Raw genomic sequence first — 27,157 nt, forward strand, 5'->3', positions numbered from 1 at the left:
CTCAAGTAGCTCGGGACCTAACGCTAAACCTACCTGGGCCATATGGACAATACCAGGAGCCAGTGGGCGAATTGCAGGAGCTCAAGGTCCGACTCAAAGCAATCTCCCAGTAACCTCCAGTATGTGACCATGCATACAATGGGAGGAGACAGAGAGCTCTGAGCCCCACCCAAGACTGGCTGATATAGCCCGGGCCTCATTTGTGCACCAGAATGCTGCCTGTAGATGGAAATAAAGGCACATTCAGACTAGGAGTTTAATACCACGCCAATTTGTAGTTTGAATTTTTGGGAGGTGTAGAAACTCCTAGTCTGAATGTGCCTTTATTTCCATCCACAGGCAGCATTCTGGTGCACATGTGAGGCCGGGGCTATATCAGGATGTCCATTGTGGTACTTGTGGTCGCTGCAGGCATCCTCCATTGTATGCATTTTTGCTGGAGATTGCCATTAGCAGTGGACCACAAGTGCAGGATCTGCCCCCCCCCCCTGTATAGATGCGCCACTGCATATGGGGTTGAGCACTTCCTGCTTTTTAATACCACGCCAATTTGTAGTTTGTATTTAGAAGTGGATTCGTGCCACAATGTCGCACTGCAGCGAGGAGTCCAAACCTTTGGGCTTCGAAATCCGGTGAATACGATCAATAGTTAAGTCCACGTCGGACACAGATGATATAGCCGCTTTGAGGAGGCTTTTGAGGTGCGGTTCCAGGGCCTCAGTTTCCATCGACTCAGGGACACCGCGTAACCGCACGTTATTACGGCAGTGGCGGTCCTCCATGTCTTGCACCTTGCACTTGAAGGCAGCCAAATCCTCAGCAAGCGCTTTGTGATCAAGGCATTATGGGAGGTGGCGAACTCCGCCATCTTCCCTTCAACATGTGAAGTGTGCTCTCCTAAGCTCTGAAGTTCACGCCTAAACTCCCTCATGAGACCTATCCTGTCTTCTTTGAGAGAGGAGCGGAGGCTTTCCAGCATGGATCGCATGTGCAACACGCCAGACCTGCAGGGTATAGCGAAGTGAGGTCACGGTGATGGGCAATCGAGGGTTGCTCACTGTATTGGAGAACCCTGGGCAGGCATGTTGCAGTGAAGGAGAGGTAGACACGGTTCCTCTGGGGCACACTCTGTATGTAGGGACCAGGCCTGATGGTGGATGAGGTGCCCTGGATGTTACGGGTATTTTGAGTGCCTGGGGCAAGGTCCCTTTAAGGTTCGTGACGCCAGTGCCTTTGACGGTGGCACACCGGTTGATAGTTGGAATAAGTGAGGTACACAGGTGGTGTAGTGAACCAAATGTTGCTTTACTTAACAGTCCAACTTTGTACATACAGATGGTAACACAGTCTTTTAGATCACAGCTTTACAAGCAGGCTTATTCCACAAGATGGCAGGTATTGATTATGCTAGATACGCAGAGGGTAAATCCACAATGCGCTCAGAATCAGGTTGTACCTTTCCTCAGAAATAGCGTACACTGTTCTTTCTAGAACTCCTGTCTGCCTTTCTATCCCAAGGCCCGGATGCCTAAATAGTGGCTTAAATCCTAGGTAAAATATATATCTTCCTCTGGTATTAGATCCTTGCTTTACTATCTAAAGCATCTGCCCATCAGGGTTACTTATCTTTGCCTGTGATATCCTTACTTGTCTGGTGAATGACTGTGGGTTTCTCCCAGGAGGTTCTGTCCTGCTACTGGGGTGACTTCAGAGCTAACTAAGGCTCTCTTGGCTTCAGGCAGGCTAGGTCTCCTCACTAGCCTCCTGGTCATAGCTAGCAGCCAGGGCTATCAAGCTGCATGTCAGGAGGAGGCCCTCTAACTTCTGTCTTCTCAGACTCCTGACTCTGCACTAACTCTCCCTGTCTGGGCCTGGACATTTATACTAGGGGCTCCCTATCTCCCTCTAGTGTCTGGGATGTCTAACTACACCCAACTAGGCCTGCTATTGCATCATACAGGGGAACATTGCATATAAAAACACATTAGAAAATACATTAAATGCGCAATTAAATATAACATTTCTGTCCCTTGTGAGTAGGAGTAACGCGCACACCAATTGACCCTTGTGTAGTGCCCACCCCTACCTAGTGGGACACTACATACCCCCACGCTATAACGTTGCCCGTCCTCGGCGCAACATGGAAGAGGCCCTGCCCAGCTGGATACTGCACCTGTAATAGAAAAATAATGCAAAGCAGGAAAATACATCTACATTTGCGAAAAATACATTATATGTATATATCAGGCAGTTCCACTGGCTAAGGAACAAGTTCGGTGAAAAGGGGCGTCGTTCTCTTCTCTCAGGATCATGTAAGGGAACAGGGGCACTGACCTGGTGCAGCGTAACAATTAATACCAGGATAGTCCATAATAATACTTTCAAGTGCAAATTGTCCATAATAGAACAGTTGTAGTCCATAGAAAATGTAAAAACATTAAATAACAATTCTTGGAGGCTCAAAGAATAAACATGAGTCCGTACCCAGGTTCCTTTCTTATCGGAAGCAAAGATAAAAGACAGCAAGGCGAGAGGAATAGGATCACAGAGGCTCGCATATGGTGGAGTCCATCTCTGGGCACATTTCTTTAAAATAGTAGCAAAATCTCAGAGGCTCATGTGCATTTGAGTCTCTCCCTGGGCTCGTTCCTTTTCAACTTGAGTTGCATAATAAAAGTGACAGCACATAAAATAGTCCACATTATTTAAATGGCATATATAAAACAAGTGCTGCAATACCCTTAATCAACCTGAAAAGGGGGTGAAAGGGTTAAAGGTGCAACATTCACAAAAATAGGCACAACTGGGATTCTTCTTCACTCTGAGAAAGCAGGCAGGAGGTCCTGTAAAACAAGATGGCCTTGCTGCATGTGGTATTTCAGTGGTTTGGCGCCTCCACTGAGCCGTGGGTAACTGGCAGCAGCAACAGAGGGCCAAAACAACGAAGGACTCCTGTCCTAAAAGGGTTACATCCTCTTTGATAGGGTCCCTTAGCAAAATAAATCAACTCAAGGGCCAAGCAGGCCAATTCACAGGGGCAAGTCATATCCACTAGGCATCTCAGTGGTGCTCCCTGGCTCCATTTGTATATTGGGCCTGTATTGAGGATTAACAGACGGATGTGCCCACAACACAGTATTGGGGGGCAACTGCAGCATGAATGGACCCCTAATAGGTATAGGCCCCATAGGCCTAGGGGTAATTACGGTTGCTGACCGCACCGGAGCAGGCATGGCAATTGGAGGTTGCTGCACTGGCCTGGGTACCGCTGCTGCAAGCGGTCCGGTGGGTTCCTGGACGACTGGCTCTGTGCGCCGGTGCACAGCGTAGGAAGACCTCACCGCAGGTGCCGATACTAAGGAGGGCCGGCTGGAAGGAACAGGTACTCTCATCTCAGACCCGGAGACGTCCGAGTCCTTTGGTCCTTTTTCTTTCAGGTCAGGTGGAGTCTGGATCCTGGCGGAGGCAATCTGGCGCAGCTCCCTCAGTTTCTTCTCCAGCCGCACGATCTGGTCGTCCAGGCTTTCGGAGTCGGGTCGCTGTCCTCCGCTGTCGCCGCTGGTACTTGTAAGGTGGGTGGCACGTCCTGCACAGCCGCTGCAGGCTCAGGCGAGGCGTCCGCTTTTCTTCCTCTTCGGATATTCTCCAGGGCAGCACGGAATCTCTCGGCATCTTGCAGTTCACGAACAGTCTTTTCCCTGCGAGGCAGCTCAGGTGAGGGCCATGGGCTTACCCTCTTCTCCACCACTGTTGGTTGCCAAAAGACATTCGGGCCAATGAAGGAGCCCCGTTCTTGAAAGGCGTGATGGGCCGGTTCTGGAGAGAACACAGGTTCGCGCTCGCAGCCAGGGTGGTCCTCATCAAGGTCTCAGTCCTCCGTTTTCTTTTTAGGACGGGACACAGCAGTGGCGTAGGGGCCTCGCAGGCCCTCAGCAGGGGTGAACTCGACTTCCTCTCCCTCGCGGAGGTTATGCAGATGCTCTGGGAGGTAGCTCCGCTTGACGGACCTCCGATTAACATATAAGTCTCTGCCAGTTGTTGTGCTTTTTCATAAGTTTAAACAGTTATACTTACTTATTTTAACAGTAAGATAGTCCTTGATAAAACCGAAGCCTCGGTCCTTGTCAAAGGCCACAACCAACCCCCTTCTCCTTTCCAGGCGGGGTTGGGTGTCAGTGTGGCACTCATGAACGGTCTTTGCCAGTTCTTCATAATAGATTTTAGTTCTAGTAGTCTTCTTTATTGCGGCCTCCCGGATCTCTGCCATTAATGCTGACCACTTGAATGAGGGCTGGAAAAAGTCTCTCCAAGAGCCATAGTAGGTCTCCGGTTGCGTCCTCGGTGGCAGGCAGGCGGGTCTCTCCGGTCCCGGAGAGTAGGCCGGTGGAGCGTCCTCTTGCTCTACACCAACAAGGTTCATTGTTAACAAATCAGGCGCAGACATCTCAGCAGAGCAGTCCTCACTCCTCAACATGCTCGATCCTTCTCTGGAGAGCGACAGGGTGGCGCCGACAATTTCAGACAGATCCTCCCATTGCACTGGGAGGCCACCCCCCAGGTACTCCAGTATGGGGGAGGCGGAGTCCATTTCAGCAGACATGCAAATGTCCAGACAGGGCGGTGGCGCCAGCATATAGCCTTCCCGCACTTTTCAGCAGAAGGCGCCAATTTTTACCGCCAATTCAGTATGAAGATGACGCAGCAAACAAATCCAATCAAGCTAAGCGGCCATCTTTGTGCAAAATCGCTGTCTATTCACTGACAGCAAGCGGTGGCTTAAATAAGCAGAAAACAGTCCATACAATACAATCTTCACACCGCAATTATTACAGTTCACTTTGGCCCAGCAATTTTCAATAAAACAATTAGGGCTTGTCACTTTAAGGCAATAAACAGCACACAGTTTTTGTATCCGCAATGGCGCAGGAATGTTCGTATCCTGTTCGTGACGCCAATTTATGCAACACGCCAGACCTGCAGGATATAGCGAAGGGAGGTCACGGTGATGGGCAATCAAGGGTTGCTCACTGTATTGGAGAACCCTGGGCAGGCATGTGGCAGTGAAGGAGAGGTAGACACGGTTCCTCTGGGGCACACTCTGTATGTAGGGACCAGGCCTGATGGTGGATGAGGTGCCCTGGATGTTACGGGTATTTTGAGTGCCTGGGGCAAGGTCCCTTTAAGGTTCGTGACGCCAGTGCCTTTGACGGTGGCACACCGGTTGATAGTTGGAATAAGTGAGGTACACAGGTGGTGTAGTGAACCAAACGTTGCTTTACTTAACAGTCCAACTTTGTACATACAGATGGTAACACAGTCTTTTAGATCACAGCTTTACAAGCAGGCTTATTCCACAAGATGGCAGGTATTGATTATGCTAGATACGCAGAGGGTAAATCCACAATGCGCTCAGAATCAGGTTGTACCTTTCCTCAGAAATAGCGTACACTGTTCTTTCTAGAACTCTTGTCTGGCTTTCTATCCCAAGGCCCGGATGCCTAAATGGTGGCTTAAATCCTTGGTAAAATATATATCTTCCTCTGGTATTAGATCCTTGCTTTACTTTCTAATGCATCTGCCCATCAGGGTTACTTATCTTTGCCTGTGATATCCTTACTTGTCTGGTGAATGACTGTGAGTTTCTCCCAGGAGGTTCTGTCCTGCCACTGGGGTGACTTCAGAGCTAACTAAGGCTCTCTTGGCTTCAGGCAGGCTAGGTCTCCTCACTAGCCTCCTCATCATAGCTAGCAGCCAGGGCTATCAAGCTGCATGTCAGGAGGAGGCCCTCTAACTTCTGTCTTCTCAGACTCCTGACTCTGCACTAACTCTCCCTGTCTGGGACTGGACATTTATACTAGGGGCTCCCTATCTCCCTCTAGTGTCTGGGATGTCTAACTACACCCAACTAGGCCTGCTATTGCATCATACAGGGGAACATTGCATATAAAAACACATTAGAAAATACATTAAATGCACAATTAAATATAACATTTCTGTCCCTTGTGAGTAGGAGTAACGCGCACACCAATTGACCCTTGTGTAGTGCCCACCCCTACCTAGTGGGACACTACACATGGCGCCTTCCGTTAGTGGGTGAGAAGGCAACCCTGAGAGCAATGGCTCCTCCGTGCTAGAAGTTCCGGACGACAAAGCAGGGGAAGCTGGGGCAGAGTGTGCAGCCGGTGGTGACCTGGAGGGGCCTGTACTTGCAGTCGTCGGTATGGCAAAAAACTGAGTTTTTTCAGAGCTTGCCATTTTCCCATGTTGTGGGACGCTTCTGCTTGTTCTGGGCACACTGGATCTTCATTTGGATAGCCGATATGAGCCGCTTTTTAGGTGACTGGTGCGGAGCTAGCAAGTTAAGCAGCCGGCGCCATTAGTGTGCAGACCCATAATCCATGGAGTTATATATTACACTCAGGGGCAGAGAAAAATGGCATGTAATTTGTGGTTTGACTCCAGCTACAGAAAATATGATGATTGACAAAGGAAGCCCAAGAGCAGCTCCATCTGTCAGATCAGGGTTTTATGCTTATTTCCACGCTCAGCGGTGATCTGTATGGGAGCTGGCCTGAGTACTGAAATCTCTCTCCACGCAGAGCAGCCTAATACTTCCAGCATGCATCCCCGGATACAGTATATTGCTCCTGAGACTGTGAATTACTACTCTTATGAATCCATCTTGTGAGGTTTCATGCAAAATTTGGGGCTTTGGAAAATGTAGTCCTCTAGGCAAACTAAAATGTTTACGTGCATGTACAGAGCTGCACAGTAGATATACAGTGACACACAGCAAAATGTGGCTCTCCAATGTAGAAATTTCCAGGGTTCTCCTATGATGTATCCTCAATTAGGTCTCTGTTCGATGAAGATTGTTTTTTTTATTTATTTTTTTGTTTTTTTTTCCTTCCGATTAAAAGTAATTGCCCTTGGAAGGAATTGAGATTCATCTGGAGTAATTTCCCTTCCTTTTGAGCTGTCCTAATGAAATTTTTCTGTCTGCATGGTGGTTCTGGTTCTTGACTTGTACCAAACCAGACTCGGTATTATGGGTTCTCCAGGAGGTTCCCACCAACTGGGCGGCCGCTGCTGCTTAGTGTGTTCGGGTCATACAGACCAGCTTGCGTGTAAACATTTTGCAGCCATAGTCATATACAGACGGAGACTTGACTTCCTGCCAGGGGTCAGAATTAGAACTTGGCAGCTGGAAAGAGTCAGACATTTCCTTGACAGGTCTCTTGGGGGTGGTAAATGGGAAAGAAGAGTTTCATGAGAGTAACAGCCAAACTTGCCGTTAATGGACTTTGTAGAACTAGGGATGCATCTCCCAAAGAGCAATAATTTAAAAACATGCTGTGTCTTTAAAACATTAACCCCTGCCTGTCAGTGGAACAGCTCTTACACATCTGTAGTTGGCATTAACCACTTTGCATTGTGACTCTGCTGCACGGATATTAAGAAAATGCCATCTGTCGCTGACAGGCAAGGTAGACGGCCTTTATGTCCAGTTAGACATTGTAATTTTTTAAATTTGTATCAACGTAATGAAAGCGGTAAAACTGATCGGCTGCTCTGAACGACCCCTCCCCTGTTTTTGTGTAGTCTGAATACAGAATTTTCGGAATCTTATAGTGGCAAACTTGCGACTTGTTTTTCTGCACAGGTGTGGCACTCAAATCTCGCTAGTATTTTTTTACTTGAGCATGACCCTTTTACTGGGCCACACCCCCTTATTTCATAAACTACACCCTTTTGTGTGACACCCCACCTCTTCCATGATGCATGTTTGGGCGCCAGGATCTGGCACCCTCGTGGAGGAGAAAGCAGCCCTCCATGTGGTGCCCAGGAGATTTGGGCACTACAGTGAATTTCCCAGACGTTGCAGGAGAGCATATATTTATATGAACGCAGAATCATGAGGTCAAGTCAAAAGGTCTGTTAGCTAATCATCATTTAGAAAGGGGTTTTCCAGGAGTTATAGGGATAATTCAGCACAAAAAAAAATCGGATGACTATTAAATGGTTAAAAAAAATAAAAATAAACAAGCTTATACTCACCTGGCCGATTCCCCACCACCGATGTTCCAACGGTGTCGGGCACCACTTCCTGCTGATGTTTTATTGGAGCAGGAAATAGCTGGGAACGCCAGTCAGTAGATGAGGGGGGTCATCGCTGCAGCCAGCCAGTAATAGAAGCAGGACATGGAGTGCAGTAGGGACCATGGCACCGTTGGAACAGCAGCAATGGGGGTTCGATGAGGTTGGCACTATTGGAATACGACTTTAAAATTTTGATGACCTATCTCCCGGCCTCTTCATTGTATACCAAGCAACGTGCAACGTGCCTTAAATGAATAGGGCTGATCTGCAACTAGACCATGTGACTGATGTACGGTGATGTCACATGGCCTAGGAAGAGGCTACAGGGTGCCCGGCATTTTCTAACAACTGATCGTTGGGTGTCAGACCCTCGCAGAACTGATATTGATGACCTATCCTGAGGATAGGTCATCAATATTCATTACCAGATAAGCCCTTTAACGATCAGCAGCTACCATATGATTTGTGGCCATTTTTTATACCCTTGCCCTCATGCACATTGTGTAGTATATATTTACGCTGTAAAGATCCATAATACACTCACCTAAAGAATTATTAGGAACACCATACTAATACGGTGTTGGACCCCCTTTTGCCTTCAGAACTGCCTTAATTCTACGTGGCATTGATTCAACAAGGTGCTGATAGCATTCTTTAGAAATGTTGGCCCATATTGATAGGATAGCATCTTGCAGTTGAAGGAGATTTGAGGGATGCACATCCAGGGCACGAAGCTCCCGTTCCACCACATCCCAAAGATGCTCTATTGGGTTGAGATCTGGTGACTGTGGGGGCCATTTAAGTACAGTGAACTCATTGTCATGTTCAAAAAAACAATTTGAAATGATTCGAGCTTTGTGACATGGTGCATTATCCTGCTGGAAGTAGCCATCAGAGGATGGGTACATGGTGGTCATGAAGGGATGGACATGGTCAGAAACAATGCTCAGGTAGCCCGTGGCATTAAAACAATGGCCAATTGGCACTAAGGGGCCTAAAGTGTGCCCAGAAAACATCCCTCACACCATTACACCACCACCACCAGCCTGCACAGTGGTAACAAGGCATGATGGATACATGTTCTCATTCTGTTTACGCCAAATTCGGACTCTACCATTTGAATGTCTCAACAGAATTTGAGACTCATCAGACCAGGCAACATTTTTCCAGTCTTCAACAGTCCAATTTTGGTGAGCTCGTGCAAATTGTAGCCTCTTTTTCCCATTTGTAGTGGAGATGAGTGGTACCCGGTTGTGCGTGTTGTGGCTTCACAAATGCTTTGCTGCATACCTCGGTTGTAACGAGTGGTTATTTCAGTCAACGTTGCTCTTCTATCAGCTTGAATCAGTCGGCCCATTCTCCTCTGACCTCTAGCATCAACAAGGCATTTTCGCCCACAGGACTGCCGCATACCGGATGTTTTTCCCTTTTCACACCATTCTTTGTGAACCCTAGAAATGATTGTGCGTGAAAATCTCAGTAACTGAGCAGATTGTGAAATACTCAGACCGGCCAGTCTGGCACCAACAACCATGCCATGCTCAAAATTGCTTAAATCACCTTTCTTTCCCATTCTGACATTCAGTTTGGAGTTCAGGAGATTGTCTTGACCAGGACCACAACCCTACATGCATTGAAGCAACTGCCATGTGATTGGTTGACTAGATAATCGCATTAATGAGAAATAATAATAATTCTTTAGTTGAGTGTATGTTGTCTATGATATGTGCCCCTACTGCATGTCCATCTGCCTTTATACAGAAGCTGATTAAAAAATAACGCCATGCAGGACTATATGCGGTACTTTGGAGGCATTTGGTATGGTGCTTCTTGCAGGTCTGTAGTACTAACCCATAGGGATGCTGTGTCACCATACCGGATGGTATGTGCCTTGTGTATGAGCCTTTACTGTGCACTTTTGGACATTTTATGTTGCCATTGTTTCCAGATGTGATTGAGCACTGTGGTTGTGTACACAATTAGTCACTTCATGTAAAAATGCTGAACATGCCTGGGCGTAAAGCCCTGCAGTATGAGCAGTCTATGGAATAAGAGATTAATGCACTGTTTTATTTATTCCTTTTGCTTAGGTTATTGGAAGTTCAGGCAAGGTCTACACCTGCTACAAGGCCTGTCACTACTGTTCCTGCCCTGCCTTCTCTTTCTCTGTACTCAGAAGAAATGACAGCTTGATGGTAAGTAATATGCCTAGGACAGCTAGATAAATCACCACTGAAAAATGTTCCGAACACAAGATGGTAACACTTGAACTCCTGTCTCTGACCAGTTTACCCGTATTTTGCTTCTTTTATGCCTAATGCATGCGGAGATCACATTTTTATTTATTATATGCACATTATTATCACACTGTCCCCAATGGATCTCATAATCTAAGCTCCCTATCAGCATGTCTTTGGAGTGTGGGAGGAAACCGGAGAACCCGGAGGAAACCCCCGCAAACACAGGGAGAACATACAAACTCCATGTAGATGTTGTCCTTGGTTGGATTAGAACCCAGCTCTGCAAGGCACCAGTACTAACTACTGAGACAGTATATTTATGTATAGTATTTTACTTATGCGGTTCTGGCACTGTCCCTCCCCATCTTTCTTGCAATGAATGAATCAAATAAAACCGCAGCACTCCCTGCTCCTCAATCCATGCTGGTTTATTCTTTCAAAAATTGCGACCTTTCGACCTAATCGGTCTTTCTCAAGCAAAAAGACCAGTTAGGTCAAAACGTTGCAATTTTTTGGTGATTAAACCAGCATGGATTGAGGACCAGGGAGTGCTGCGGTTTTATTTGATTAATTCTGAAGATTTGGGACCTCAGCCATGTTAGGCTACTTTCACACTTGCGTTCGGAGCGGATCTGTCTGGTATTTGTACAGACGGATCCGCTACTATAATGCAAACGATGGTATCCGTTCAGACGGAACCGTCTGCATTATATTTTACTAAAAAGTCTAAGTACAATTTGTATTCAGACGGATCCGTCCAGACTTTACATTGAAAGTCAAAGGGGGGCGGATCCGTTTGAAAAATGCACCATATTGTGTCACCTTTGAACGGATCCGTCCCCATTGACTTCCATTGTTACTCTGGACGGATCCGTTTGCCTCTGCACGGCCAGGCGGACACCCGAACGCTGCAAGCAGCGTTCGGGTGTCCGCCTGCTGAGCAGAGCGGAGGACAGACGGTGCCAGACTGATGCATTCTGAGCGGATCCGCAACCACTCAGAATGCATTAGGGCTCGAAGGAGAGAGCCTTCAAACGGAACTCACAAGCGGAGCCCCGAACGCTAATGTGAAAGTAGCCTTAGCCCCCCCATATCAAAATTTTTGAACAAAACATATGCAGACTAATAGCTCTGCATTAGATCCGGTAAGATCAAGTGGTTTCAACGTTAGATCTCATATAATTACAGAGATATTATGGACATTTGGTATTACATAAGGGGGAGCTAGCCCCCCTATTTAATACTACCTAAAATCTGTGTTTTCATCCATAATATCTCTGTAATTATATCAGATCTAATGTTGAAACCACTTGATCTTACCGGATCTAACGAAGGCCTATTAGCCTGAATGAAATTTTACTAGAAAATTGCATGTGGGGGGCTAGCCCCCCCTTATGTAAAACCAAAATCCATAATATCTCTGTAATTATAGGGCTAGCCCCCCCCCCCCCTTATGTAATACCAAATATTCATATCTCTGTAATTATATGAGATCTAACGTTGAAACTACTTGATTTTACCGGATCTAATGCAGATCTATTAGTCTGAATCAAATTTTACCTGAAAATTGCATGTGGGGGGCTATACTACCTATTATCTGTATTTTCATGTGAAATATCTCTGAAATTATATTAGATCTAACGTTGAAACCACTTGATCTTACCGGATCTAACGAAGGCCTAATAGTCTGCCTCAAATTTTATCTGAAAATTGCTTGTGGGGGGGCTAGCCCCCCCTCATTAATCACTTAATAAGTCTGTAATTATGTGAGATCTAATAAAGCAACTAGTTGATCATACCTGATCTAACGAATATCTTCCAAAATAGCTAATTGTTTGCTCAATTTTTTGATAAGGGGGGGGCTGATGACGGGTTAGCCCCCCCCCCCCCCTGCAAATAACTGTTAAAGGGCTTCGGTCACCCCACTAAACTCATTTTTTTTGGGGGGGGGGGGGTACTTATAATCCCTATACTGCGATATATCTATACATTATGTTATTAATCATTTTCGTTCTGTAGATAAGGCAAAAAACATACTTTTATAATATGCAAATTACCTGTCTACCAGAAAGTAGGGCGTCTACTTGCTGGTAGCAGCCGCAAAAAAACGCCCCCTCCTCCTGTTGATTGACAGGGCCATCCGCGATCTCCTCCTCCGGCCGGCCCTGTCTGCATTTCAAAAATCGCGGCCTGTCTTGATTCGGCGCAGGCGCTCTGAGAGAAGGAGGCTCGCCTCCTCAGCACTCCCTCAGTGCGCCTGCGCCGATGACGTCACCGAAAGAGAAGACGTCATCGGCGCAGGCGCACTGAGGGGGCGAGCCTCCTTCTCTCAGAGCGCCTGCGTCGAATCAAGACAGGCACATGATTTTTAAAATGCAGACAGGGCCAGCCGGAGGAGATCGCGGATGGCCCTGTCAATCAACAGGAGGAGGGGGCGTTTTTTTGCGGCTGCTCTACCAGCAAGTAGACGCCCTACTAGCTGGTAGACAGGTAATTAGCATATTATAAATGTACGTTTTTTGCCTTATCTACAGAACGAAAATGATTAATAACATAATGTATAGATATATCGCAGTATAGGGATTATAAGTACCCCCAAAAGAAAAATGAGTTTAGTGGGGTGACAGAAGCCCTTTAATATCTCTCCTTCTGTGTGAGATCTAACGCAAACAACAAGTGATCTAACCTGATCTAACAAAGATCTAACCAACTGCATATGTTTTGTTCAAAAATTTTTATATGGGGGGGCTAACATGGCTGAGGTAGATTTGGGGGTACTACTTACTGGTACCCAACACCGCAGGCGCCACCACCATAGAGACCTAATACACACATTCGTTAGTGCTGCTGCTTCTTTATCTTCCTTTGACTCATCTTTCTTGCAAGCCGTACAGAATGATGTGATGCCCAACTCAATGGCAGTGTGCACTAGAGGCCTGCGGCAATGATGGTTTGTCATGTGGCTGTAATAGAGTGTCATGGAAGTCACACCAATATGTACAGTTTATAGAGATGGAGGATAAGGAATAGTGCTACAAGAAAGCCACAGACACTATAAATTAAAAAGGTTTTCCATATTCAGGATATTCATGGTCTGTCAATATCAGATTCATGGGGGTCCGACTCTCATCACTCCACTGATCAGCTGTTTGAAAGTGTCCCCTTTTCATTGTTTGCATGGGTCTATCTACCTGCAGGCCATCTGCTTAGTATTGGTGGTGCAGAATATAGCACCTTCGTCCTATTCAAGCGAATGTAGAGAAGCTGCACTACCCTGCATCTCCACTTGATGGTGATAGATCGACCCATGTAAACAAGAAGACCACAACGTTCGCATTTTCACCAAGGCCTCTTCAAACATCTTATTGCAAAGGGGTGCAGAGAGTGGGAACCCCACCGATTATTTTTTCTTTTTTTTTCTTCTTTTTTTTAATATAATTCCTTAGGATAGACCATCAATATCCCAAACCATAACACCCCATTAAAGTGCATCTTTCAGCAGATTTGTACCTATGACACTGACTGACCTGTTACATGTGCGCTTGGCAGCTGAAGGCATCTGTGTTGGTCCCATGTACATATGTGCCCACATTGCTGAGAAAAATGAAGTTTTAATATATGCAAATGAGCCTCTAGGAGCAATGGGGGAGTCGCCGTTACACCTAGAGGCTCAGCTCTCTCTGCAACTGCCGCATCCTCTCTACTTTGATTGACAGGGCCATTCATTATGATGTTTCTGCTGCGTGGCCCTGTCAATTAAAGTGCAGAGGACACACATGTAACAGGTCAGCCAGTTCCAATGTACAAATCTGCTGACGGATACCCTTAAAAGAGGACTTGTCACCTCTCCTGACATGTCTTAGTAACTACTTGCACCCCCCTTGTCATACCAATTCTGGGGTATCTATTTTTATGACTGCTAATCCTTTATTATTCCTGCTAGAAGTTATGAATGAATTACTAGTGTTCTGGTTCTGACAAAGCTGTCAGTTCAGTTGATGTACTGCTCCAAATCAATTAAGATACGTGCACGGAGAGATCAGACAGACAACTCACTACATGGAGTTAAAAAGGATCTCTGGTTTATTTCTAAGAAAACAGACAATACATAGTTTTCACGAGAGGAGGGAGTGAGGGGGGTGAAAGATAAAGTATATATTTTCTATTGGCTATGAACTCTCTACTTTTCTGTAACCTTGACGGCCAGAGGAAATTCCTCCTCACTCCCCCACCTTGTTCCTGGGTGAAACTGTTACTTCTTTCTTTGTAACTGCTTGCTTGAGCTGAACGGAAACCACAAAGAAACACATGATAAAAACACAAAGTAAGATTCTAGTTTATAGGTGTTGGCAGAATGCCTGGCCTCCATCTTAGCTCAACAAGCAAGTATCCATTTTGTATCAATAGTCCATAACAGTCCCCCCTTGGAGACTTGATTGTAGACTTTCCCTTCTCCTAGCGAATCCCCTGGGCATACCATTCGTATCCTCTTCACCCGCAGTGGCGACAACCTACCCCTTATAGGTAGGCTCCCGGTTGCTCGGACTTGTGGTAATACCCTGGGATTCATCTCACCCTATCTCAGCCAGGCATCATTGTGAGGAGGGGGAGCTGTGTTGAACGATGTTTCCTTCTGTCCTTCCTCACCGTAGAGGAGCATAATAGGTCGTTCATCAGTTTTCTTCATTCTTTTTGAAAAGCGGGTCACACAAATAAGAACGAGCTTAATCACTACATATATCACCAATATTATTAGGGCTACCTGCAATATTACTTGGACAATTCCCATGAGCCAACCCCCAATACCTTTGAACCAGTTATTGGGGTTAAGGGAAGAGAAGGTATCAGACCACCATGTATCTTTACCAGCTTTATGTGCATCCAGCCACTTATCTCTTAAATCCGCCATCTTCTCTATATCCACCTTAACTTGCAAATTACCCTGCGGGTCTATGTAATGGCAACAAGAGGGTCCCACGATCTGGCACATACCTCCATCTTTAGCTGTAACATAATCTAGAACTAATGTGTGTTGGTTGGTGACAATAATTAACTGGTTTTGCACAATGTTTGAGGTATTCATAAGTCTCATCACTTCCCATATTTGGTCATCCAGGTAGTCTGTTGCTACTACCAGATGATCCCACATCTGCATTATCATGGGATATATGAAGATGGAACTAACAATTTTGTTGGTAATGCTCATCTCTACTACATGTGGCTTGCCATTTGGTCTGGGTGTGTTATCTTTGGCCCTACGATACAAGGTGTGTTTAGGTACTGCATTTATGTCAATTTCAGAGTGTGGTACTATAAAGGTGGCAGGAGTAAGCCTGGCGATGGTGCACAGTCCTGTGACATTCTCGGATAACCATTTGTATGCTTTGTGTCCACAAACTAAGTATATGTCGTCTGGAACTGCTATTGCTGTGCCATTGAATAATCGGGTAATTAGTTTGGCTAATTGTGTCCCTTTCGCCAACTCATATCCTTTTGACTGACTTTCGGTGTCGTTAGCTAATATACCTGTCAGGAGATCCTGTACAGTACGGTTGTTACAGGGCAGATCCTTTCCGTTCACAGCATCTACACCAATACACTGCACGTGGCTGTCTGTTGTTGAATCATTGCAACCTGAGTGTATGTGTGGACTAAATGTCATAACTTTGGTTTGTACTTGGAGACAATAACAGTGTGTCCAGCTAGGAAAACATGTGACATTAGCCCAGTGTCCCTCTTGCCAAGGAGTAGAGCTATAATCTACCGAGGGGCCTGATCTGTTTATCATGAGCCATGGGGCATCTGCCCACCCTGCAACAGGTAAGGCTACTTCCCTGTCCTTGTTTGTACTGGATTTAACTTGGTGTATACTAGTGAGAAAGATGGTAGAATTAGACAGGTCAATCAGTTCAGAAAGGTCCAGGGGTATTGCAAAATAAGGCATACTGGTTGAACTCACGGGACTGTGGGTACAGATCCAACAATCTCTCAGAGTTTCAGTCTCCTTCAACCCCTGGACTAAAATTTGATGGTGCCGTATCAGTGAATTGTCCCATTCATCACCCAGTGGCGTGAATACTGCAGATATGCCCACTGTCAAAGTCATGATCAGTATGTGAATCCTCATGGCTTATGGTTCCTGGGACGGTGGGACAGCCTTCACTCTTTTACAATGAGAAGCGTGGATCCAGGTGGGTCTCCCTTCGAGTTTCACAGAGGTTGGAGTGGTCAGCAACACCTGGTAAGGTCCCTCGTATCGTGGTTCGAGGGTGCTTCTGACGTGTTTCTTGACCACCACCCACTCTCCAGGTTTGAGAGTGTGGCTTCCCTCTAGGGAGTTAGGATCTGGAATGGAAGAGAAAACTTGTGCATGTATATTAGACAATTGCTTGCTCAAGGCTATCACATATTTTGCAACAGATTCATAATGCATTTGTAACTGTTGTGGGAAATACTGTCCCATTCTTGGCCCTGTCCCAAATAAGATCTCATATGGGGTTAGTTTGTGTGGGGGCCTTGGTGTATGCCTAACTGAAAAGAGGGTTATAGGCAAACACTGAACCCAATTAAGCCCAGTCTCCCTGGTCATCTTCAGCATTTTAGATTTTAACACCCCGTTCAATCTTTAGACTTTGCCGCTGCTTTGGGGCCTGTATGGGGTATGATACGCCAGGTGTGACCCTACCATCTTCCAGACCTCTTGGGTTAGACTAGCAGTGAATGCTGGGCCCTGATCACTCTCAATGACCTCAGGTACTCCGAACCTACAGACAAGCTCCTGCATCAGTTTTTTTGCAGTAGTGGTTGCTGTCTGGTTTCGGACGGGGTAGGCTTCTGGCCACCCAGAGAACAAGTCTATCACTACTAGCACATATTGAAACCCTTGGCACATTGGCATCTGGATATGATCGATTTGTATCCTCTGAAAGGGATATAAGGCTTTCGGGAGACATTTTCTGGGAGTGGGCTCGGTTCTGCCGGGGTTACACTCTGCACAGATGAGACACGCTTGAGTATGTCTCACCAGGACAGGGGTTATCCCTGGGGCCACCCATATTTTGTCAATTAGTTCTTTCATGATGGTTTTGGATTGGTGGGTGGGCCCATGGGCCACTGAGGCTATTAGGGGATAAAGAGCTCTGGGTAGGCAGACTCTCTTTCCTTGTGTCCAGAGTCCAGATTCTTCTTCGAGGGCTGATTCTTTCAGCCAGATTTCCTTTTCCCTGAGAGTGGCCTGTTTCTGCATTTGTTTCAGGAGGTCCCATGTGATTTCTTCTTGTGTTATCATAATCTGGTCTGACTGGACTCTTTCCTCTTTCACTGCTGCTTCCTTGGCCGCTTGGTCAGCTAGGGCGTTCCCTCTGGCCTCAGGGGTGTCAGCTCGAGTATGGGCCTTTACTTTGATCACTGCCACTTGGTTGGGCAGGAGTACTGCTGCCATCAGGGCTGCTACTGCTGCAGCATTCTTAATCGGGGTTCCTGCAGCTGTGATGTAATCCCGGGCCCTCCATATTAGTCCAAAGTCATGAACCACTCCAAAGGCATATCTAGAATCTGTGTAGATATTGGCGGTAGAGTCTTTTGCCATGAGGCAGGCTTCAGTGAGGGCAATGAGTTCAGCTTCTTGTGCTGACTGGTCTGGGCGCAATTGTCTTGCACACAGCACTTCATGCTAACTTGTGACTGCCATGCCTGTATGGAACTTCCCCTTGTCATCGGCATACCTTGAGCCGTCCACAAAGAGAATCCAATGAGGGTTTGTCAGAGGAGTGTCTTGGACTGATGGTGGTGTCCCTACTTCAGCTTCCATCATTGTGATGCAATCATGTTCTTGTTCCTTGTAAAGAGAGTCGGTTGAGGCCCATAGTTCTTCTTCCTGAAGATCCTCTTCAGCATGTAGATCAATAAAATCTTCAGAATCTCCATTATACTCCCCCCTTGGAAGAGGAAGGAGTGCAGCAGGATTGAGGATGTGGCACCTCTGAATGGTGACATTATCTGGCAGAAGCAAACTACACTGAAGCCGGAGGTGGCGCTGTGCAGTGAGGTGTTTAGGTTGAGTCTGCTGGAGGATGGCAGAAATGTCATGGGGAGCCAGAATAGTGAGGGGATGACCCAGCACAACGTCAGATGTGACGTTTAGAAGAGAGCTGGCAGCATGGATAGCTCTGACATGCCAGGGTTGCAGAACAGAGGACATAGCCTTGCTGAAGCAGGAAGGGCTGTTTTGAGCCCCTTGAGGCATAACAGTCCAGGTGTACTGTTTGCCTGCATGTGTGAAAGCAAAAAGAAACTGACATTTCTCATGTAAGGGAACAGAAAAGAATGCATTGGCCAGATCAATGACAGTGAAAGTAGTGGCCGTGGGTGGAATGCCAGCAAGGAGTGTGTGCGGATTGGGGACAATAGGTGTCTCAAGAACAGTAGCCTCATTGACAACTCGGAGGTCCTGCACCATGCGGTACGTTGGAGGCTGCCCTTTCTCCCTTTTCTTCCGTACTGGGTAAAGGGGTGAGTTACAGGGAGAAGTAGTGATCTTGATTGCCCCATTCTGCAGGAGGGCCTGCACCTGGAGAGTAATAGCATCCTGTTGTGAGATAGAAAGCGGATATTGCGCTTTGTATGGCAGAACCTTGGGATCCTTCAGGGTCACAGTGACCGGTGGGACATTGAGGCGTCCGATATCCTGGGGTCCTTTGGTCCAGAGAGTATCGGGGATGAGGTGCAAAATGGTTTGCAGCGAATCCCCTAGTTCATATGAGTCAGCGTCCTGAAGTGTGGTTAATGCCATAAGGAGGCAAGTATCCTCCGGGTGTAGGGCTGTACCGAGGGTGACTGTTCCATCCTCTTTGAACTGTATGTTAGCCTGGATTTTCTGAAGAAAATCAGAGCCTAACAGATTGAAGGGGCACGTTTGGCTGACAACAAACTGCGACATGACTCCTGCAGGGAGGTGGAGTTGGGGGGTTTTAGTCCGGGAGAATCTAGGGGGAGTGACTGTGAGTGGCTTGGTCACGGAGTTATGTTGCACAACCCCCTCCAGTCCAGAACAAGGTAATTGAATGTCAGTGAGCCAAGAATGAGGTACGGCAGTCTCACATAATACACTGCGGGCTGCACCAGTGTCCACAAGAAATGAAAGTTCCTTCCCTGCAACCTCGAGAGTCACTCGAGGGGCGGGACCGGTAGGAGGGGTAGAGACTGTCATATATGGAATGTCCCCTCCCTGCACTGGTTTGCCAGCATCCTATTGCGATGAAGGGGGCTGAGTGCCCCCCTGTCGCCGTTGATTGGTTGGCCACAGATGTTTGCTACGGCAGTGCCGTTTCACGTGTCCGGGCTTGCCGCACCCATAACAGACATAAGGGGGTGGGTGCTCTCCACCATCTTCTCCTGACATCACGGCTATCACAGCAGCACGGGTTTTCTTTGTGTTACTCTCTAGACCCTTTGCAATCTGCTCCAGCATATCTAGTGTCAAGGATTTCCACTCAGGGCGACAGGTCACAAGGGCTTTGTTTATCTCTGGTCGTAGACCATCGACAAATGAGCGGGCCAAGAGTCTGAGATGAACAGGCTCATTCTGACTAAAACCCATGTCTTTGTAATTCTGTTTAATCCTCTGAGCAAATTTCTCGACAGTTTCAACTTTTTCCTGTGTCATATCTTGTAATGTCGTGGATTGGTCTGCTAATCTTGCTTTCGCCCATTTCTGTAGTTGTTCTATAAAGAATTCTCCAGACTCATGATCCCGGGGGTCAAAGTTAGCACCTTTAAGCTCAGGGATGTGGATTTGATCCATTATCAGTGAGGAGTATTCACCTGTCTTGTTTTCCACTATACTTTGCAGGTCCGACCATGTGCACCCATAGGTTTGATGCACTTGGGACAGTTTCCTGAAAAAGGGCATGGGATGGGTCTCAGGGTCAGGCAGTAAATTCACTATGGTGAATAACTGTTGTGGGGTGAAAGACACATATTTTGGTGGTCCCTGTGGCCGGTTAAGTGCTAGGGCTTCTTTCAGTGTCTCAAGGTTTCCCTGCTCAATTTTCTGTAAGTTCTTTTGTAACTCTGTAATCTGACCCTGCAGTATTTGATCTTGTGAACGTCGTGATGGGCGCACGGTCATGGGTACAGTCCACTGTGGTGCCAGGGATAAAGTTGGCGGATCCCCGTAGTCTGTCGGGGTACCCCGCGAAGGAGTCTGCATATTACCCGGTGCATTTTGTATGCCCATTGTTGATTCTGCAGCACCGCCTGCATCCCCCTGTTCTGCTTCATCAGGTTGCCCCCCTACCATTATAGGAGTAAGGGTGGCAGGTGAGTGGGGTAGCATGAATGTACCGTCCGGGTTAACCATGGGGTACAAGGTAGTAGGAAGGGGCAAGGGTGACATAGGAGTGACGGGGGGGTCCGGACCGAATGATATTAAAGGTCCGTTCATGGGCGTTGGCTGGGGACAAGATGGCGCTGTAGCTAACACGGGAAGTAATGGGACGTGCCGGGGAGTAGTTACCAAGGTGTGGTTTTGTGGGTGGGGAACCCCACAGGGAAGGCACGTATCACGGGAGGAGGGATTCTGTTGACCGCATGTTTTGCAGGTCCACCCACCTGCTTTCTTCCCGGCGCCATTATAGGGTGGTGGCAAGTCATGTATCAATGCAACACCAGGCTTACAGAAATATCTCTGTCTTTTCTCATCAAAATTTAGTTCCCCCCCGGTCTGTTCAAATTCTTTACTACAGTCCAACCACACACGGACCATGTCTGTCAATTTATCATCAACACTTGCCAGGTGGCACTACATAGGATGCCTCCTTTACAGACACTATAACTCTTCTCCAACTTACTTAATCCTTTTATGAAGCGTTTGCCTCTCCTGTCCGCCACGTACTGTTCAGGTGAACAGTAACCCTTCGGGACACTTTCCTCATTTCCCATTATCTCTCGTACCTACTGAAGCCGCCTAAAGACCTCTGCATAGAGTAATCACTGGACGTGAAGACCTTTGAGTTCCGGTCAGCACACTCTGGGCTACCGCGAACCGCTCTCCACCCATCTGTGATCGTCCCCTTTATGGAGATTTGAGTCAGACACCGGGCTGAACTCCGATACAGGAACACAGGAGAACTCCGTGTCTCCAGTCAATGATACTTGTCAACAGGGTCTTCACAACTTATAGGCACAACACAGTACATCAAGACTTTAAGAAAACATATGGGGTTCTTACTTTCATGCCCTCGAGGACGTCCCAGACTGCTTCCGCACCCCTCCCTCAGACGAACACCAAGAGGCTACACCAGGGGACACTTTATGGGCAAGATGACTCAATTTTCTTACCTCATATCACGGGTTACGATCCCGGTGTCCGTTAGTGCGCCTCTTCTCGTCTGGTCTCTGGGGGTACGGGAACAGAGGGTCCAATCCTCGAGCCCCACGATTGGGCGCCAAAATTGTTCTGGTTCTGACAAAGCTGTCAGTTCAGTTGATGTACTGCTCCAAATCAATTAAGATACGTGCACGGAGAGATCAGACAGACAACTCACTACATGGAGTTAAAAAGGATCTCTGGTTTATTTCTAAGAAAACAGACAATACATAGTTTTCACGAGAGGAGGGAGTGAGGGGGGGTGAAAGATAAAGTATATATTTTCTATTGGCTATGAACTCTCTACTTTTCTGTAACCTTGACGGCCAGAGGAAATTCCTCCTCACTCCCCCACCTTGTTCCTGGGTGAAACTGTTACTTCTTTCTTTGTAACTGCTTGCTTGAGCTGAACGGAAACCACAAAGAAACACATGATAAAAACACAAAGTAAGATTCTAGTTTATAGGTGTTGGCAGAATGCCTGGCCGCCATCGTAGCTCAACAAGCAAGTATCCATTTTGTATCAATAGTCCATAACACTAGCAGTTTGCAGTGAATGGCTGTTACCAGTTGGGATGTGTCTGACACTGGCAGCACTGATTGGATAGTGTCAGTTTTTGCTGGGACACCCCACCCCTCAACTGGTAACGTCCAGCTGAAACTTCATTCTAAACTGCTAGTAATTCATTCATCACTTCTAGGAGGAATAATAAAGTAATAGCAAAACATAGAGTCATAAGAATAGATGCTCCAGAATTGTTATTGCATAGGGAATACAATGAGTTACTAAAACAGACATGTCAGGAGAGGGAACAGCTCCTCTTTAACCTCTTAGTGACCAAGCCTTAAAGGGGTTGTCCGGGTTCAGCTGTGAACCCGGACATACCCATATTTTCACCCAGGCAGCCCCCCTGATGTTAGCATTGGAGCATCTCATGCTCCGAAGTGCTCCCTTGCCCTGCGCTAACGTTACATTACCCTACTTCGTGAGATGTCCCTACCTTCTAACTTCCTGTCGCACCGTAAATGACGTGTGGAGGCGTTTCTTAGTTTTGACGATCTGCGCATGCGCAAAAGGACAGTTTTGGGAAAATCTCACTGCGGAGTTCAGCAGCACACCGGGACACTGCGCATGCGCCGGAGAGCCGAAGTAGGGAAATATTACGGCCCATTGCGCAAGCGCAGTTAACTCCTGAAAATCCATCCGATCTCCGCGCCTGCGCAGTGTAGGCGTAGGGAAAAATTACGTCCAAGTGCGCAAGCGCCGAGCGTAGTATAAATATCCATTTCGCAAGCACTGCTAACCCTTTGCTGGAGCTATATGAGAATAGCTCCAGCAAAGGGTTAGCAGCGCTTGCGAAATGGATATTTATACAAACCGGATTCCAAAAAAGTTGGGACACTATACAAATCGTGAATAAAAACTGAATGCAATGATGTGGAGGTGGCAAATGTCAATATTTTATTTGTAATAGAACGTAGATGACAGATCAAACGTTTAATCCGAGTAAATGTATCATTTTAAAGGAAAAATACGTTGATTCAAATTTTCACGGTGTCGACAAATCCCCCAAAAGTTGGGACAAGTAGCAATAAGAGGCTGGAAAAAGTAAATTTGAGCGTAACGAAGAGCTGGAAGACCAATTAACACTAATTAGGTCAATTGGCAACATGATTGGGTATAAAAAGAGCTTCTCAGAGTGGCAGTGTCTCTCAGAAGCCAAGATGGGTAGAGGATCACCAATTCCCACAATGTTGCGCAGAAAGATAGTGGAGCAATATCAGAAAGGTGTTACCCAGCGAAAAATTGCAAAGACTTTGCATCTATCATCATCAACTGTGCATAACATCATCCGAAGATTCAGAGAATCTGGAACAATCTCTGTGCGTAAGGGTCAAGGCCGTAAAACCATACTGGATGCCCGTGATCTCCGGGCCCTTAAACGACACTGCACCACGAACAGGAATGCTACTGTAAAGGAAATCACAGAATGGGCTCAGGAATACTTCCAGAAACCATTATCAGTGAACACAATCCACCGTGCCATCCGCCGTTGCCAGCTGAAACTCTAAAGTGCAAAGAAGAAGCCATTTCTAAGCAAGATCCACAAGCTCAGGCGTTTTCACTGGGCCATGGATCATTTAAAATGGAGTGTGGCAAAATGGAAGACTGTTCTGTGGTCAGACGAGTCACGATTCGAAGTTCTTTTGGGAAATCTGGGACGCCATGTCATCCGGACCAAAGAGGACAAGGACAACCCAAGTTGTTATCAACGCTCAGTTCAGAAGCCTGCATCTCTGATGGCATGGGGTTGCATGAGTGCGTGTGGCATGGGCAGCTTGCATGTCTGGAAAGGCACCATCAATGCAGAAAAATATATTCAGGTTCTAGAACAACATATGCTCCCATCCAGACGTCATCTCTTTCAGGGAAGACCCTGCATTTTTCAACAAGATAATGCCAGACCACATTCTGCATCAATCACAACATCATGGCTGTGTAGGAGAAGGATCCGGGTACTGAAATGGCCAGTCTGCAGTCCAGATCTTTCACCTATAGAGAACATTTGGCGCATCATAAAGAGGAAGGTGCAACAAAGAAGGCCCAAGACGATTGAACAGTTAGAGGCCTGTATTAGACAAGAATGGGAGAGCATTCCTATTTCTAAACTTGAGAAACTGGTCTCCTCGGTCCCCAGACGTCTGTTGAGTGTTGTAAGAAGAAGGGGAGATGCCACACAGTGGTGAAAATGGCCTTGTCCCAACTTTTTGGGGATTTGTTGACACCATGAAATTCTGATTCAACATATTTTTCCCTTAAAATTGTACATTTTCTCAGTTTAAACTTTTGTTCCGTGATTTATGTTCTATTCTGAATAAAATATTAGAAGTTGGCACCTCCACATCATTGCATTCAGTATTTTATTCACGATTTGTATAGTGTCCCAACTTTTTTGGAATCCGGTTTGTACTACCCTCGGCGCTTGCACACTGGGACGTAATTTTTCCCTACGCCCACACTGCGCAGGCGCGGAGATCGGATGGATTTTCAGGAGTTATCCGCAGTGTCCCGGGGTGCTGCTGAACTCCGCAGTGAGATTTTCCGTAAACTGTCCTTTTGCGCATGCCCAGATCGTCAAAACTAAGGAACGCCCCGAAACGTCATCTCGGGTGCGACAGGAAAATTATGAGGTAGGGAAATCTCACGAAGTAGGGTAATGTAACTATACACTGGCAGTGTGTTCGGTGACTTCACCGGCTCTGATTGGCGTGCTTTAGCGCTGCCCTAGTCGTTTTACTGGCTATGGCAGCACCAATAACCGCCCATCAGTGCCGTCGTCACTGGAACTCCTAAAAATGCCTTTGCCCTGCGCGATTTAGCACAGGGCAAAGGAGAGTATCGGAGCATAAACTTCTCCAATGCTCAAGTCAGGGGGGCTGTCTGGGTGAAAATGGAGGTATGTCCGGATTCAGCTCTGAACCCGGACAACCCCTTTAATGACCAAGCAAGATTTTTGGAAACCTGGTATGTGTACCTTTAGCAGAGAATAACTAATTAAAAGTTTTGCACATCCAAGTAATTCTAACAAAAATTTGCCGTAATTATTGATGGATATTCACAATTACGTCACCAATGGTTCTGAGTCACAGTTATTGTAGGGACGCTAAAATATAAATAACAAACCAACTTTATTCTATTACTTGACTTAAAATTGGGGAAACTACACTTAGAATATACTATAAACATACAATACCATACTAAGGAGCTATCGTGGTACTAGTTACTGATCTGAGTGCATATGTGTATACACAGGCACATTCGTTCCTATATATTCAACTGGGAGCGGCCTGTAGTGTACACTGTGCGATCCAGTTGTGTTTTCTCCCCCTGATAATTGTACACTGTAGATCTGACTAAGTACCTATGATATTGGACTCTATGGCTCCTGTATAATATCTATAGTGAGGAGGCGGGGGTTCAGGTCTAGTATGTGACTGATAACTAGTGGTGAACACTGCTCTCACCCTCAGCTTATTACCTAAACAGCCTACCCATCCTCCAACACCCATACTGCAATGCTGAACTCACTCACTGCTGGCTCACATCAAAATGTAACTGACGCTGCCTAATACATATTCAATTCATCTGCTAACTCTGGCTAAGGAGCAACGCTGGCTCGACGCGTTTCTGGTGTAGCCACCTCATCAGGAGCCTAAATGTTGTTGATACCAGCTACCTCTCACACGTGGCAGAGCACCCGGCACTTGTGTGGCTGTGAAGCGGCCACTGAAACCAGGGTACTTTAACCAAGTGGCTCTGCCCACTTATGGCCGGCGCAGGCAATCAGCTGAACGCTACTCGGAAGGCAGGAGCGCTCACTGAGACACTCCCCCGGGCAGACGTCAACTGCACCATATGGAGGTCAGTCCTGTGTACACAGGTACAAAACCTTTCTATTACAGGGATCTAGTATGGCGGATTTATTAAAATATCAGGTAATCCTACAACTGGTGGCAATACAAAACCAAATTCCCTATTGAATATATAGGAACGAATGTGCCTGTGTATACACATATGTACTCAGTTAGATCAATAAATAGTACCACGATAGCTCCTTAGTATGGTATTGTATGTTTATAGTATATTCTAGGTGTAGTTTCCCCAATGTCAAGTAACAGAATACATTTGGTTTGTTATTTTTATTTTAGCGTCCCTACAATAACTGTGACTCACATCCAAGTAATTCTGACAGATTTTTTTCATCACATGTTGTATTTTACTTAGGTGGTAAAATTTTACAGATACTATCTGTGTATACTTTTTTTTTTTTTTAAAGTGAAAAATAAATAAAAATTTGTAAAAGTTGTCATTTTTTCCTATTTTCAATTGCAATATTTTGCATATATACGTACATAAAAACTATTCAATATTTTTATCAGAAGTATATTTCCACATCTTTACTTTACTTTATTTTGGCTGCTCTTACAAACCAAGCCGAGTTTACAGAGGCTCATAGGTGTCAGAATAATAGAGCCCCACAAAAGTGACCCTATTTTGAAAAGTAGACCCCTTAATGTATTCATCTAGGGACCCCCAGTTTTTTAAAGAAATTACTACTAAGAAGGTAAAAAAAATCACATTTTCATTTTTTTACACAAAAACATTGTTTTAAAGATAATTTTTTTGTACAGAGCACATAAAAATGAAGGAGTACACCCCAACATGTATCATTCCTTTCTCCTGTCTTCAGAAATATCCCCATTGTGGCCCTAAACTTATGGTTTGACACACGGCAGGGCCCAAACTTGAAGTAACATCCAGTGGCTTTCAGAACACAAATTTTGCTTGAAAATGTTTCAGGTCCCATTGCACACATGTAATGGCGTTGAGCTACCAAAACAATAGAAAGCCCCCATTAAATTTCCCCATTTTGAAAACTAGACCCTT

General features: G+C 46.2%; 1 protein-coding gene across 3 annotated transcripts in view; it reads left to right on the forward strand.

Moving 5' to 3' along the window:
- ZSWIM7 (zinc finger SWIM-type containing 7) overlaps nucleotides 1–27,157 on the forward strand; it is a 161,960-nt gene that overhangs the window by 117,436 nt on the left and 17,367 nt on the right. For all 3 annotated transcript variants that reach the window (XM_044283764.1, XM_044283762.1, XM_044283763.1), the window contains exon 5: nucleotides 10,191–10,295. In XM_044283764.1, the coding sequence (XP_044139699.1) occupies nucleotides 10,191–10,295 (105 nt within the window). The remainder of the gene's footprint in view (nucleotides 1–10,190; nucleotides 10,296–27,157) is intronic.

This window comes from Bufo gargarizans, chromosome 3 (genome assembly GCF_014858855.1).
Source record: "Bufo gargarizans isolate SCDJY-AF-19 chromosome 3, ASM1485885v1, whole genome shotgun sequence".
NCBI classification, from domain to species: domain Eukaryota; kingdom Metazoa; phylum Chordata; class Amphibia; order Anura; family Bufonidae; genus Bufo; species Bufo gargarizans.